This window comes from Canis aureus, chromosome 5, assembly GCF_053574225.1.
Source record: "Canis aureus isolate CA01 chromosome 5, VMU_Caureus_v.1.0, whole genome shotgun sequence".
Lineage (NCBI taxonomy): Eukaryota > Metazoa > Chordata > Mammalia > Carnivora > Canidae > Canis > Canis aureus.
In genome coordinates, this window is record NC_135615.1 from 55496223 (window position 1) to 55511963 (window position 15741).

At 36.7% G+C, this 15741-nt stretch overlaps 1 protein-coding gene across 5 annotated transcripts in view; it reads left to right on the top strand.

The window, feature by feature from the left end:
- BDP1 (BDP1 general transcription factor IIIB subunit) overlaps nucleotides 1-15741 on the top strand; it is a 91472-nt gene that overhangs the window by 69666 nt on the left and 6065 nt on the right. For 3 of the 5 annotated variants that reach the window (XR_013380055.1, XM_077898113.1, XM_077898112.1), the window contains exons 31-38: nucleotides 1408-1558; nucleotides 1785-1965; nucleotides 4756-4816; nucleotides 5136-5322; nucleotides 6531-6738; nucleotides 10823-10862; nucleotides 11484-11751; nucleotides 12392-12638. Coding sequence is in view for 4 of the 5 variants with exons in the window: in XM_077898113.1 (XP_077754239.1) it covers nucleotides 1408-1558; nucleotides 1785-1965; nucleotides 4756-4816; nucleotides 5136-5322; nucleotides 6531-6738; nucleotides 10823-10862; nucleotides 11484-11751; nucleotides 12392-12638 (1343 nt within the window). In the remaining variant the exon portion in view is untranslated. Of the gene's footprint in view, nucleotides 1-1407; nucleotides 1559-1784; nucleotides 1966-2224; nucleotides 2393-4755; nucleotides 4817-5135; nucleotides 5323-6530; nucleotides 6739-10822; nucleotides 10863-11483; nucleotides 11752-12391; nucleotides 12639-15741 lie in introns of those variants that run through there. The other 2 variants (XM_077898114.1, XM_077898115.1) reach the window with 2 other exon arrangements.

Genomic DNA, 15741 nt, shown 5'->3' on the forward strand with positions numbered 1-15741 from the left:
AGCCATTCTTGTTGTGATATCTTGTGGTTTTGATTTGCGTTTCCTTGATGATTAGTGATGTTGAGCATCTTTTCATTTGCTGTCCATCTGTATGTCTTCTTTGGAAGAATGTCTATGCAGATCCTATGCACCCCCCCCCCTTTTTTTTTTTAACTAGGCTCCACTCCTAGAATGGAGCCCAGTGCAGGGCTTGAACTCATGACCCTGAGATCAAGACCTGAGCTGAGATAGTCAGACATTTAACCAACTGAGCCACCCAGGTGCCGCATCTGTGCCCATTTTTTAATCAAAATGTTTTGTTTTTTGCTGTTAAGTTGTGTAAGTTCTTTATATATGTTGTATATGAACCCCTTATCAGATATGCCATTTGCACATTTCTATTCAGTAGTTGACTTTTCATTTTGTGAATGATTTCCTTTTCTGTAAAGCTTTTTATTTTGATGTAGTCCCAATAGTTTATTTTTGCTTTTGTTTCCCTTGCTTCTGGAGACATATCTAGATAAATGTTGCTATAGCTGATGTAAGAGAAATTATTGCCTGTGGTTTTTTCCTAAGATTTTTATGGTTTCATCTCACATTTAGATCTCTAGTCCATTTGAGTTTACTTTTTGTGTGCAGAGTTAGAAGGTGGTCCAGTTTCATTCTTTGGCATGTAGCTTTCCAGTTTCCATTTCCATTTACTGAAGAGACTGTCTTTTCCCCATTGTATATTCTTGCTTCCTTTGTCCTAGATTAATTGGCCATATAGCTGTGGGTTTACTTCTGGACTCTTTTTCTTCCATTGATCTACTTTTGTGTCTTTATAATACTGTTTTAATTACTATAGCTTTGTAGGATATCTTGAAATCTGTGATTGTCATACTTCTTAAGTTTGTTTTTCTTTTTCAAGATTACTTTGAGTCTTTAGAGTCTTTTGTGGTTTCATACAAATTTTAGTGTTATTTGATACAGTATTGTGATAATTGCTGTTGATATTTTAATAGCAAGTTGAAAGTAACTCTTTTATGTAGAAATCTTTTTTCTTCTTTTTGGGGCATTCTTTGCAAAATAACTCCCTCCCCAACACTTTGCCCAAGGTAGAACTAGCCAGACCTCATGTGTACCCTCCTCTAAACTTGTTTTGTAGGTGGATTTGTAATTACATTACTATCACCATAGAGTGGACATAAAATTGTTGTGGCAGCCACCAGTGAAACGTGCAGTGTAGGATTCATTAATCATCTGCTTCAACAATCTCATTGGCCAGTACCACTCTTCTTCCATGTGGATAAGCTTGATTTTTGGATTAAGAGAAATTTGGAAGAGCCACTGTATAGTGATCTGTCTTTGAATAGAGAACTTATTTCTTATATTGAGGTTTTAGCTGTATTACTTTAGACTACATCTTAAGTGTGTTTTTTGTTTAAGAACCTGAGAAAAATGTTTCTGAAGCAACGGAATTACAAGATAAAAGCCTTGGATCACTTACAGCAGCGGAAAATAAGGAGCAGAATAAATTGGCATGTGAACATGGTATTGAAGAGACTACTGTTTCTCAGGAAGCAAATCTAACTGAAAGGTAAAAGAGGTTCTGGGATTTTGTTTCAACTATAGTCATTAGCTACAGCTGTAAGAATTTGATTGGAAAAAGGGGGTTCTGTTGCATTAAAAATATTTTAGAAATTTGAACATTAAATCTTTGACTCACTTAGCTCTAAACATTATGCTGTAGTTGTCCACTTGATTTCAATACAGAACTGTAATACATACTCTGAAAGTCGAATATATATTAATTTCTTTTTCAGAAATGATGATCAAGAAGAGGAATCTCAAAAGGTTCAGATATTGTCAGTTGCTCCAGTTGTTTCCCCTGAGACAAGGCCCCATACTCTTGGTTCAGATATGGGTCTCACTGAGAGTTCTATCAAAGAGCCCCAGAGAGAGGACTCTGATGGAGACAGTATGCTTACATTTCATGTGTCAGAGGTAAAAGAATACCAATATAACATGGGGTGGCTGGGTGTTTATTCTCCATTTAAAAAAATATTAAGGTATAACTTACACACAGTAAACTTCACCCTTTTTAGTGTGTACTTCTACAAGTTGTGACAAACATATATAGTCATGTAAGCAACACATTAACAGTTCCATCATCCCTCAAATGCCCCAGGGCCCTTTTTAAGTCACACACTCCCTTGCCACCCCCACTGCTTGGCAATCATGGATCTGTTTTCTTTTCCTATAGTTTTGCCTTGCAAGAATGTATTGTGACTGAACTTTTATTGAGTGTGTCTTTAGTCTTTGGAACCTAGATAAAATAGCCAGTGAAAGTTATGAAAAAGGAAGTGTTTGTACAGAGTATTTACCTCCTGCTTGCTGGCCACTGAATCTGAGAAATACAGTCATGTTGCAGGTATTATTTTGAGATGTTACTACTACATGTTCGATACTGTGTAAGGTAGTGGGGAGGCAGAGTTGTGGGAAAACAGATTAGTAAATGAATGGTTGCTAAATGAATAGGTGCTATGAAGGCAAGTTGCATAAGACTGTAAAGGAGTGGTCCTCAACCCAATCCAGTAAAATCAGTCTCTGGAAGTAGGGTGTAGGCATTTGCTTTTTGTTGCTGTTAAAGTTACTCAGGTTATTCTGATGTGCAGCCAGGACTGAAAGAATCCTTGATCTAGAAGAACAGGTATGAATTAGCCAGGAAAAAGGAGAGGAACATATGTAAAAAATATGTAAGAAACATCATTTCATATCAGGGACTATAAATAGTTATGAGTAGGATATAAATGAAGTAGTTCGAGGTGAATGAGCTGGGTAGCCTGGGAGCAGACCATAAACGGAATGTTTAGGACTTGTTACAAGAGTTTGGGCTATATCCAGAGTTAAGGGATTTTCCCTGACCCGCAAGTTGTTTATTTTAACTTTTTTATTTTGAAATAATTTCAAACTCATAGAAAAGTTGCAGAGATCTTATATAGAATTCCCATATATGGGAATCCTGGGTGGCTCGGGGCGTGATCCCAGAGCATTGGGCTCCCTGCAGGGAGCCTGCTTCTCCCTCTGGCCGTGTCTCTGCCTCTCTGTGTGTCTCTCATGAATAAATAAATAAAAATCTTTTAAAAATAAAAGAGAATTCTCATATGCCCTTTACTTAGGTTTGTTAATTATTAACATTTTACTTCATTTGCTTACTCTGTCTTGCTCTCCATTTATATAGATACGTACTTGTAAGAAACTGAACCATTTGGAAGTTGCAGACATGAGCCTTTACCTATACATACTCCAGCTTATATCTAATATCAACAAGGATGTTTCTTACAGAGAAATGATAGTACTGTTGTCACACTCAGTATTACCGTACTATCTAACAAGGATTTAAAAATAATATGTAATAACATAGTTTCAGTCAAGGCTCTCACATTGTACTTAGTAGTCCTCCTTATTCTCTTCATCTAGAGTAGTTCTTCCTGCCCTTTACCTTCTTTTGTGAACTTGACATTCCAGGGTAATTCACAATCTGGATTTTTGTGGTTGTTCCTCAGTATTAGATTCAGATTGAACATTTTGGCACAATTACTATTTAGTTGATGTGTTCTTCCTTTTGTATTACCTCAATAGGCATGTAAATGTCAGTTTGTCCCATTTTTGGTGATGTTGACTGGCAAGCCTGGGCCTGCCAGATTTCTTCCAATAACAGCATGTTTTATGCACTGTGTTAGTAAGTAATTTGAGACTCGACAATCTTATACCTAGTACTTCTAGTATCCATTGATGATGCTTGCCGGAATCAGTTACTGACTTTGTTGGTTACAAAATGAAAGTTTTCAGATTTAAGCAGTGGAAAATTATAATAAGAATTGCAAAAAAAAAAAAAAAAAAGAATTGCATTTTAGGGCAGCTCTGGTGGCTCAGCGGTTTAGTACTGCCTTCAGCCCAGGGCATGACCCTGGAGACCCCTCAAGTCCCACATCAGGCTCCCTGCATGGAGCCTGCTTCTCCCTCTGCCTGTGTCTCTGCCTCTCTCTCTCCCTGTGTCTCTCATGAATAAATAAATAAAATCTTTAAAAAAAAAAAAAAAAGAATTGCATTTTAGAGAATACAGTGTTTGCAATTTTGTGGATAACAGATCGGAAGGAGCAATGCTGGAGGCAAGGAGAGACAGTTCGCTTCCATTCTGGTGTCACCTACTGATAGTACAAGAGCTGCTGTGCTGGGGATAGAGGGAAGGTTGAGGGGTTTGAATCTCCCTTTCTTGTTACTTTGAAAAAATTTCATAAAATTCACATATTCAACAATTTAGTTGTAATCCCTATATGTTTATTTAAATGAATCAAAAGTGAGGTGCCTGGGTGGCTTATTTGGTTAAGTGTCTGCCTTCTGCTTGGGTCATGATTTCAGGGTCCTGGGATCAAGCCCTGCATCAGGCTCCCTGCTCAAAGGAGAGCCAGCTTCTCCATTTCTCTCTGCCCCTCCCCCCTGCTTTGTGCATGTTCTCTCTCTCTCTTTCTCTCTTCCCTCCCTCTCTCTCTCTTGCTCTCAAAGAGATAAATTTTAAAAAAACCTTTAAATGAATCAGAAGTTACTGGTACAATTAAAAAGTTTCAAAACACTTGGAAAATTGTATATGGTTAAAGAGTTGCTGAGTTTTGAAACAATTCTTACTATATCCAGTTGTCTGGAAGACTTTTTAAAACTAGAATTTGGAAAAACAAAAACAAAAAAAACAACTAGAATTTGGTCTGCCTCATTCCTGCATTTTAATTTTTTTAGGGTATACCAACTATGCCAGAAATACAACAAGAGAATGTAATCAGTTCTCAAGACTTAACAGGTATGATAATTTGCTTTGATAAAGATCACAGAAGCGAATAGTTTGGCTTTTACTCCCATACCCCATTTGACTATGAAAAACAACATAATTTTTTAGTCTATGACAGTCTTAAAAACAAAAAAAAAATTGTTATTCAGAATTGCACATCCTCTCTATGGTTAACCATCTTATCCTTTATTAAATTACTTTTTATTTTTGTGGGTGTAATTTGTTTTTTATTTGTGGGGGTAAGTTATAGTGAGACTTTTTAGAAATGTAATAAATTAACAAATTAATGATTTTTATAGTTCATCTTTTCATTACTATTAAACTTTGATAGTGAATCTAGTTGCTAACGTACATCAAGATGGTGAGGATGAACAAGCGTTCATTTTAACTCTGGTGGAAATTCCAACCAATGCTGTAGAAGACTTTAATGATACCACTGCACAGTTAATGCCAAACCCTTTACTGCCAGCACCTATATTGATCAAATCCGTGAATACAGAAGGAAGGAGTGACTTGAGGTAATGATTGAGCTAAACTATTTTATTTTTTATTTAAATTCCATTTAACATACAGTGCAGTATTAATTCCCAGTGTACAATATAGTGATGTACACTTCCAGATATTACCTGGGAATTAAACTGTTTTTACTAGGAGGAAAGAATTCATTACTTTATGAATTGAATAGTATTGACTGAATAAGCCATTCACAAGCATTATTGTAATTGTCCTGAAGATCTTATTTAATAGTTATGTGATAAGTTAGAGAAGAAATTGTTGATTTTGTACCTGATAAAGCTGCCATTTAAACGTATAATAGTTTTGTATGAAACTTGTTTGGTATCTTAAATATTTTGAAAGCTAAAAAAAATTAGCAGTTGAGCTGAAGGCGGCGCTAAACCAGAGCCACCCAGGGATCCTGGGCTTTTTAAATTCTTTACTATAGGGCACCCTGGGTGGCTCAGCGGTTTAGCACCTGCCTTTGGCCCAGGGCATGATCCTGGAGACCTGGGATTGGGTCCCATGTCGGGCTCTCTGCATGGAGCCTGCTTCTCCCTCTGCCTCTCTCTCTCTCTTTCTCTCTCTTTCTCTTTCTGTCTCTCATGAATAAATAAATAAAATGTGTTTTAAAAAAACATATGCTGGGATCCCTGGGTGGCGCAGCGGTTTGGCGCCTGCCTTTGGCCCGGGCCGCGATCCTGGAGACCCGGGATCGAATCCCACATCGGGCTCCCAGCATGGAGCCTGCTTCTCCCTCTGCCTGTGTCTCTGCCTCTCTGTCTCTCTCTGTGTGACTATCATGAATAAATAAATAAAATCTTAAAAAAACAAAAAACAAAAAACAAAACATATACTGCATATAAAAAAATAAATTCTTTACTATAGAATTGATGTATTAAGACAGTCACTGGTTTAGGACACTTAATTGTCAAGTAGCATTAGATGTTGAAGTGTGTTTTTTTTTTTTATAAGACATTTTAGATTAAAAGTTTAACTTGACAAAGAAAATGCTATTTCTATACCTTGGATTTAATTCAGTATTAATGGAATTCAGGTTGTGAGTTTTCAAGTATGAATTGATTGGAAAACTAACATTTTTGTGACCTTGGCCACATACATATTAATTACTTGGAAGTTTTTTGGCAGTTTTCTTTCGAATAGCTCAGCCTTTAACCTCATTAAGTACATTCTAATTTGCTGATTTCATATGTATGCATTTTCTATGCAGTATGAATTTTCCAGTAACTTCATTTGGTCAAGATGCCATGTGTTTGTCTGATTCTGGAAAAGATGGTTCTGAAAAGCCTCCTCCTGCTAATTTGGATCTTACATCTAGGAAGAGATTTCACTGTACACTCGATGAAAGTGACCATGTTCCTCCTGCCAAGAAAACTTCACTCACTTCAGGAGATGATTGTCAAAATTACACCTCTGAGGTAAGAGAGAATCATCAAGCAAATAAGATGGCTATATTATAAGAGGTCCGTTTTTGTTTCTTGCTTAAGACTCTTTATATAAAGATAGTTCCAATACTTTTAACCATAAATAATCCATCTAAAACCAGTTTTGGATTATCACTTTCAACCAGTTCTAAATGAAAATTGATGGACATTAATCGGAAAATCCATCCCCAGTTCTGTTATTAGCTGAGAACAAGGCCAGAAGTGTCCTATAGGGGGTCCCTGTGTGGCTCAGCGGTTTAGAGCCTGCCTTTGGCCCAGGGTGTGATCCTGGAGTCCTGGGATCAAGTCCCACGTCGGGCTCCCTACATGGAGCCTGCTTCTCCCTCTGCCTGTGTCTCTGCCTATGTCTCTGCCTCTCTCAATCTGTGTCTCTTGTGAATAAATAAATAAATAAAATCTTAAAAAAAAAAAAAGTATCCTGTAGAATTGGATCTTGGCTATACCCTTGAACAGCTGTGGGACCTGAGTAAAGATATGTTCTCTCCGTGAATGAGTTTCCTATTGTGTAAAATAGTAATAGTAGTATCACCACCACTGTTACCACAATGCTTAAAGCTATCCCTTGCTCTTAGGAAGAAAACCAGAACCTGTTTCTGTCTCTGATCTTACTTTGTCCCTCACTCTCTAACCATATTGAATTGATAATCTTTCCATTTTTTTTTTTTTAAGATTTTATTTATTCATGAGACAAAGAGAGGGGCAAAGACATAGCAGAGGGAGAAGGGGGGAGGCTCCCTACAGGGAGCCTGATGTAGGACTCAATTCCAGGACCCCGGGATCATGACCTGAGCCGAAGGCAGAAGTTCAACCATTGAGCCACCCAGGTGCCCCCATCTTTCTGTTTCTTGAATGCACCATACTTCTTCATGCCCCAGCATTATTTTTTTGGTCTCTTTCTGAGACATCTCTTTGCCAAACACAAACTTCTTTGTGTTTGACTAGCTAGTCATCACTACCTCAGAGATACCTGAAGATACTATGTAGATTTGATCACCAGCCACTATGTTAACGGTTTCTTAGCACCTACTTGTTTTTGTTTCCAGTATGCATAATAATTTATCTCACTATGTAGCTACACTGTGGAAAAGTTAATTAACTTATTTTCGGAAAAGTTGATTTAGAATCTATATTCTCAGGGACAGTTGAAGACCAGACAACAGAGGCAATGTATCCTTGTATATCTGATAGGTGGAAGATGGTATCCCAGAATGCTTTTAATTTCTCTTACTATGAGTAAGGTTGAATGTCTTTCATATGCTTAGGAGCCATTTGTATTCCTTTCTCAGTGAAATGACTCTATATTCTTTACCCACTTTTCATTTGTGTTGTTAATCTTTTTCCTAGAGGTTTAGAGGAACTCTGTGTATCGTATGTCCATGAACGAGTTGCATATATTTTTTCTCGGTTTGTCTTTTAACTACTTTTTGTGAGTTTTTCTTCTTGCATACTTTTTTTGGTTGATTTTGGTTGGGGGCGGGGGGGGCATAAGATTTTATTTTCAAGTAATCTCTACGCATGTGGGGCTTGAATTTACAACCCCGAGATAAGAGTCTCATGATCTACCCACTGAGCCAGCCAGATGCCCTGATTTTTTAATCTGAAAAATTTCAAGCATTTAAAAGATAGAGAAGTTTAATGTATCCCTGTGTATCAGTTAACCCAGTTTGATCAGTTTATCAGCATTCCTTACAAACATTATTATTATTCTCTTTTGTTTTAAAAGTATATTTAATGACATGAGAAAAGGATCACAGTACATTACTATATGCAAAACTAGGCCCCCAGTTTATAATATACCTTTAAAAATGATAGATATACGTTGATGTGACTATGTAAGAACAGTATAATGTCTTTTGATCTTGTGATTTTTATTTTTTAAACTTTGTTTTCAGCATTCTAACAATAAAAGGATGCTTATAAAAGGTTGAAGTTACAATTGTAAATTCTAGAATGCACACATACTGCATTCACATACACATACAAACTTTTTTTATTTTTATGTAATCCCATTTTTCAGTCTTTATGGCTTTAGGGGACTTTGTTATACATTCAAAGTCTGCCTCAAGATAAGTATAAATTCTTAGAGTTAACATTAATGATTTGGTTAGAATTTATTTTGGTGTTAGGAAGAGTGGAACCAACTTCATGTTCTCCAGGTGCCTACCGAATTGTCCCAGCACTCTTTGTTGAAAAATTCATCTTTTTCTCCACTGATTTAAAATTATACTTACTGGATATTAAATCCCATATTTGGGTATATTCCTGAATTTTCTTCTACTTTGAGATTCACCTATTTGTTCTGGGGCCAGTATCTCACTGTTTTAAGTTACAGTTTTTATTTTTTTTTTTATTTTTTTTTTAAGTTACAGTTTTTAAATGCTTTGCTATTTTATTCAGTTTGTTTGTTTGTTCTCTTTCTTTCTTTCTTTCTTTCTTTCTTTCTTTCTTTCTTTCTTTCTTTCTTCTTTCTTTCTCTTTCTTTCTTTTTTTTTTAAGATTTTATTTATTTATTTATTCATGAAAGACACACAGAGAGAGAGGCAGAGACACAGGCAGAGGGAGAAACAGGCTCCATGCAGGGAGCCTGATGTGGGACTTGATCCCGGGACTCCAGGATCATGCCCTGGGCCAAAGGCAGGCACTAAATCCCTGAGCCACCAGGGATTCCCTGCTTTGCTATTTTAAATGGAAAGTTTCTCTGTCCCCTCCACAAGACTTTTTTTTTTTCATGTTTTTCCTAGTTGGGTATATATTTCTAAATTTATATTAATTTTAGAATTCAATTGTTCTGAGCTTGAAAATAAAAAACCGTTTTGTTATCTATATTAGGATCATATTAACTTGACCAATTAACATAGAGAAAATTGGTGTCAGATTTGTGATGTTGGATTTTTTTAATCCAAAAACATAGTATGACTTTCCATTTGTGTAATTATTCTTTTATGTCTCAATGGTATTTTCAGCTCTTCTTTAAAATTCTGGTCCAGGGGTGCGTGGGTGGCTCAGCAGATGGGCATCTGCCTTTGGCTCAGGGCCTGATCCCAGGATCCAGGATCAAGTCCTGCATTGGGCTCCCTGCGAGGAGCCTACTTCTCCCTCTGCCTGTGTCTGCCCCCCCCCCCCTCTCTGTCTCTCTCTCATAAATAAATCTTAAATAAATAAATAAAATAAAATTCTGGTTCATTTCTTATTAGGTTATCTCCTAAGGAGAATTTTATCTTTTTTGTTGCCATTATCATTGAATTCTTTTCTATGTAGAGAGCTTACTGAATTCCCCTTATATACAGTACATTTTCACTTGATTCTGCTGGGCTTTCTAAGTAAATAGTCATATATCATCTGCAAATACAGTTTTAATTTGTCTTGTGTACTTTATATATCTTTAATTTCTTTCTTTTTTTTCTATATTGCCTAATAAACTAAAAAAAATGTCAGAAAATAGTCCTGATAGTAGACATCTTTTTCTTATTCCTAATTTAAAAGGGAATATTTCCAGTGTTTATGATGTGGGATTCTGGTTTTTGAATTGTAGTAATTATAGTTTATGGTGTTAAGAAAATGCCTTTTTTTCAAGCATGAACATTTTTGGACACTTTCCCTACATTAAGACACTATTTTCTCCTCACTTCTTTTGAATTATATTAGATTTCTCATATTGAATCATCTTTGCATTCCTGAAAAAACTCTGCTTGATTATCATGTGTTAGTGTTTCGATGTGTTGCTGAATTATGCTTGTACTAATTCATTATATTTTTGTACTGGTTATAATTGGAATTAATATTAATTGGAATTGGAATTAATATTAATCTTGGTTTATAAAAAGCATTTGGAAATTCACCCCTCCTTCACTGTGCTCTGGAACGGTTTCAGTAACAGTAGCAATGTATTCTTCGTATATGTTTGGTAGAATTTCCAGGAGATATCTTTTACCCTATAGCTTTCTGTATCTCACATGCTTGCTTTATTTAAAAAAAAAAAAAAAAAAAAAAAAGGCAAGAACGATTTACATGATAAATGGATTTTTAAATTATTTTTTTGTAAATTTACTTAAAACAGGTGTGCTCAAAGGAAATGATAAATGTTTCCGAGGAAACAGGTAAGTGAAATAAATTTTACTGTGATATTTTGCTATTTTTGGATTATTTTTGATGCATCTATTCAAATTTGGAATTAAAGAAGAGTCTTGCTTGCTTTCTCCAAGAATCTTGCTTTTATTATTAGAAGTTTTTCTTCTTAGCTGAGATCTTGGATTTGGCACTTTCATAGTCATAAGAAGCTACTTTAATCTTGTAATTAATAGAAAACCATGTGGCTACAGGATTTTCTATAAAAGCTTAACTATATTTTAGGAATTAGAAAGCTGAGCATAAAAAAGTTTTTATAGTTCTTTAGGTTTATCTAGAGATTAGAAAGTGATAACTCTCATTTTGCTAGTTGAAGATACATTTATGGAGAAAGATTTTCCAGATCAAAATATGTTGATATGTTGATACGGTTATTTTTTATCTGAATGCAGAAACTGTAACCATACTTTTTTTTACCAGCTACAATGTTCTTAATAGATAACTTACATATTAATTTATCATTTAGCCTACTCTTACTACAATAGGTTTATGGAAGAATGTCATGATTTTTCCTTCAAATGTTGCAGTTCAATTGGATGTATAAATTTCAGTATGTGTTCTCTGTGCTTACCAGTTGTCTTCATTTTTTGAAGGGGAGTCTTACACAGCACAAGATACCTTCCCTACCTCAGGAAGCACACATACAACTCCAGAACCTCAGAAAGAACAACTTGAACCAACTTTACAGAATATAGGATCTGGATCTCCTGATAAAGTAACAGATACACATACAGAAAAGAGTACATCACAGTTACCTCAGGATGAGAGGATTGTGTCTGATAAGGAAGAGAAAACTTGTGCTGCTTCAAAGTCTGAACAAGTGACTAGCATCACATCATCTTCAAAAACCCCATTAACCAGGTACCATGAGATTATCTTTAACAAATGTTTCTCTCCTTTTCTCTTTCTCAAAGCGTAAATGTAATATATATGCAACAGATATGACATATACGTAAAGACTAAGTTCAGTACTACGGATAGTGTTTTCTAAACATACTCCTCGGGATCCCTGGGTGGCACAGCGGTTTAGCGCCTGCCTGCCTTTGGCCCAGGGCACGATCCTGGAGACCCGGGATCGAGTCCCACGTCGGGCTCCCGGTGCATGGAGCCTGCTTCTCCCTCTGCCTGTGTCTCTGCCTCTCTCTCTCTCTTTCTGTGTGTGACTATCATTAATAAATAAAAAATAAAAATAAAAAAAATAAATATATTCCTCTGTCAGTAATGTAAAGGGAAGGAGTTTCATCTAAGGAAATTCAGTAATGTCAACATTTTGATAAGACTCTTCAGATAAATACAATATTCCATATAATAAGAGCTTGACTTTAACTGAGACTAACTTTTTAGGTAGAAACTCTACATTGGCAGCTACTGGTACAATGATCAAAATAATAATGATATTTAGAAGATACGCTGGTGCCACTAAGGTGGTATCTGTCACATGTGCCATTTTAACCATCATGGAAGAAGTTGGTATTAAATATCTTTACGTTTGCATTTCTAGGCCTGGCAGGAGGCCCCTGGGATTCTTGTCTTTAATATGTTCAAGGAATAGTTTGGAGTCTGATGAACCTACTCATGTTTCTAATAAGAAACGCCTAAGGCCTCTTATACCTGCACCAAGACAGAATCTGAAAAGATCAAATCCACTCCATGAAAGCCAGAAAAAAGTCCATGAGTCCTCTGACCCGCTTCCATCTGCAAGTGTTGTGAATACTCAGTCTGAGAGTATTGACAGTTCAGCAGCTCAGGTGCGTGGTAACTGTTCTGTGTTACTATTTGTATGGAATGGGCTAGAAATCATACGCAACTAGGAAACACATGCCAATTGGTACTTTCATTTGGATGTCAGAAGTTATTTCAGAGCATCTCCTGTTTATCTCCTCCCCATCATACCTCACTATAAGAGAAGAAGATAAGCTGCTGAGGTAGGAAGTTCCAGCAGCTCCTTTAATATAAGGTCGTTTAAGCTAGCCATAAATGGACGCTGAATTGCCATTCCTTTAATGCAAAGAACTTTCTGACCTGTGGAAGCAAAACAGAACAGTGCTAGAGTTTTATTTGCATTTAGGGAGATGTCCTGATACCCATAAGAATTCAAGGAATGGGGGCAGCCCCGGTGGCTTAGCAGTTTAGCGCTGCCTTCAGCCCAGGCCGTGATCCTGGAGACCCGGGATCGAGTCCCACATCGGGCTCTCTGCATGGAGCCTGCTTCTCCCTCTGCCTGTGTCTCTGCCTCTCTCTCTCTCCCTCTCTCTGTGTGTCTCAAATAAATAAAATCTAAAAAAAAAAAAAAAAAAGGCAAGGAATGGTAAAGTTAGAATTTGTTTGCATGTTTCCTTTCTCTGCATTCTGAAGATGTTCATATGGCAATTTGTGGGAAGGAAAAATACATGAGCTAGTATTTCAAAAACTTTGAAAGAATATGGGTGTTGGTTACGTAGGATCTCCATGCAGAAAAGGCTGGTGACCATCTCTTGGATAGCGTGAGCCTCAAGAGGAATACTTGTACTTAATACAATAATAGAGAGTGGAAATGTAATTTCATTTGTTTAATTTGCACCTCTTTAGTTATTAGTGACTAGGTTTTTCCCATATGTTTACTAGGTTTTTTTCTCTTTGTTTTCTTTTTTGTTCCTGTCTTTCACTGATTTAGAGCTTTTGGGATCTAGGTAGTTTTCTTTACCAATTTATGTGAGATTCTTATGTAAGAAAGCCACATACCTCTTAGCTCTTTACTGCAAGTAATTTTTAAAAATTCATTTACTTTTTAATTTTTGTAGGGTTTTTAGTATATACATAAGCTTTATTTATTTATTTGTAAGACTTTATTTATTCATGAGAGACACAGAGAAAGAGAGGTACAGACACAGGCAGAGGGGGAGAAGCAGGCTCCATGCAGGGAGCCCAACATGGGACTCAATCCCGTGTCTCAAGGATCATGCCTTGGGGTGATGGCGGTAATAAACCTCGGATCCACCAGGGCTGCCCTATACATAAGCTTTAAATGTTTAGTCAGATCTGTTTTTTTCTTTACACTTTTTTTTTTTTTTTTTTAAGATTTTATTTATTCATGAAGGACAGACACAGAGAGAGAGAGGGAGAGGGTGAGAAGCAGGCCCCATGCAGGGATCCAGACATGGGACTCGATCTCTGATCTCCAGGATCAGGCTCTGGACTGAAGGCAGCGCTAAACCACTGAGCCACCCGGACTACCCTTCTTTACAATTTCTTATATTGCTTTAAATGATTAGGAAGGTTTTTCTCCATAGATAATAAAACATTTAGTAATCAGTTTTAAAGCTAACCCTGTTCAGGGGTGCCTGGGTGGCTCCTTTGGTTAAGTGTCTGACTCTTTGTTTCAGTTCAGGTCGTCCCTCAGAGTCCTGAGATGGAGCTCTGTGGAACCTGCTTGGGATTCTCTCTCCCTCTGGCCCTGTCCTGCTTCCCTGTCTTGTGTGTGTGTGTGTGTGTGTGTGTGTGTACTCTTTCTAGAAAAAAAAAACAAAACAAAAAAATCATGGTTCTTGGCTTCTGTAAAGAGTATGAGGCAAGACTCTAAACATTATTCTCAAATTGCTATTTTACTATTTTTGAAATAAGTAATGTATTCCAAGGTTTAAAATTCATGATTTACCAAAAAAGTTGACAGTATGAAGTTTTCCACGTCTGTCCTTTAGCTTCCTAGTTTCCCCTTTTTATAAGTGTATGGTATTAATCAGCTTCAGGTTTACTTTTCCAGACATACAATATGTGTATACAAATATAAATATTTTTTTGGATGCCTGGGTGGCTCAGCAGTTAAGCGTCTGCCTTTGACTCAGAGCGTGATCCTGAGGTCTGGGATCGAGTCCCCACATCGGGCTTCCTGCGAGGAACCTGCTTCCCCCCTCTGCCTATGTCTCTGCTTCTCTCTCTGTGTGTCTCTCACAAATAAATAAATCTTTAAAAATATATATATATAAATATTTTTCTTTTTTTCATAAATAATACCATACTGTTATCTTCCTTGCTGTTTTCACTATAACACTATGTCTTGGAGATCTTTTTTTCACTTTTGTCATTCTTCATAGATTTAATGAGCATATGAATGAGGTTGAGTACGTCTTCATATATTTGAATCATTTATGCATTCTCTATGAACCATCTGTCCAATATGTCTGATATTTTTTTAAAAATTACATTATTACTCTTTTCCTTGATGATCTGTAGAAGCTCTTATATTAAAGAAAACCCTTGTGGGTCGCCTGGGTGGCTCAGTCAGTTAAGCTTCTGCCTTCAGCTCAGGTCATGGTCCCAGGGTCCTGGGATCAAGCCCCATATTGAGCTCTCTGCTCTGTGGGGAGCCTGCTTCTCCCTCTGCCTGCTGTTCCCCCTGCTTGTGTGCCTGCTCTCTCTCTGTCAAATAAATAAAATCTTAAAAAAAAAACCTTTGTGATAAAGATTGTAATTTTTTTAACCTATATGTCACTTGTCTTTTGATTTTACGTACAGTAGTTTTTGTCATGCAGAGATTTTTTAAAAATTTTTACATAGATGAATTTATTTTGGTGAGGTACAGGTTCGACTTTTTTTTTTTGAGATGGTTATACAGTTGTCCTACATTATTTATTAAATAACCTAACTATTCTCAGATACTGAATTTGCAGTTATATGCGTGGGGGTTATTTCTAGTCTTCATTTTTCATTAATACATAAGTCTGTTCTAATGCCAATACCACGTTGTCTTAATTTTTTTATAGATTTCTAGATAGGCTAACTTTTGCGACGCCTGGGTGGCTCAGCGGTTGAGCATCTGCCTTCAGCTCACGGTGTGATCCTGGAGTCCCGGGATCGAGCCCCACATTGGGCTCC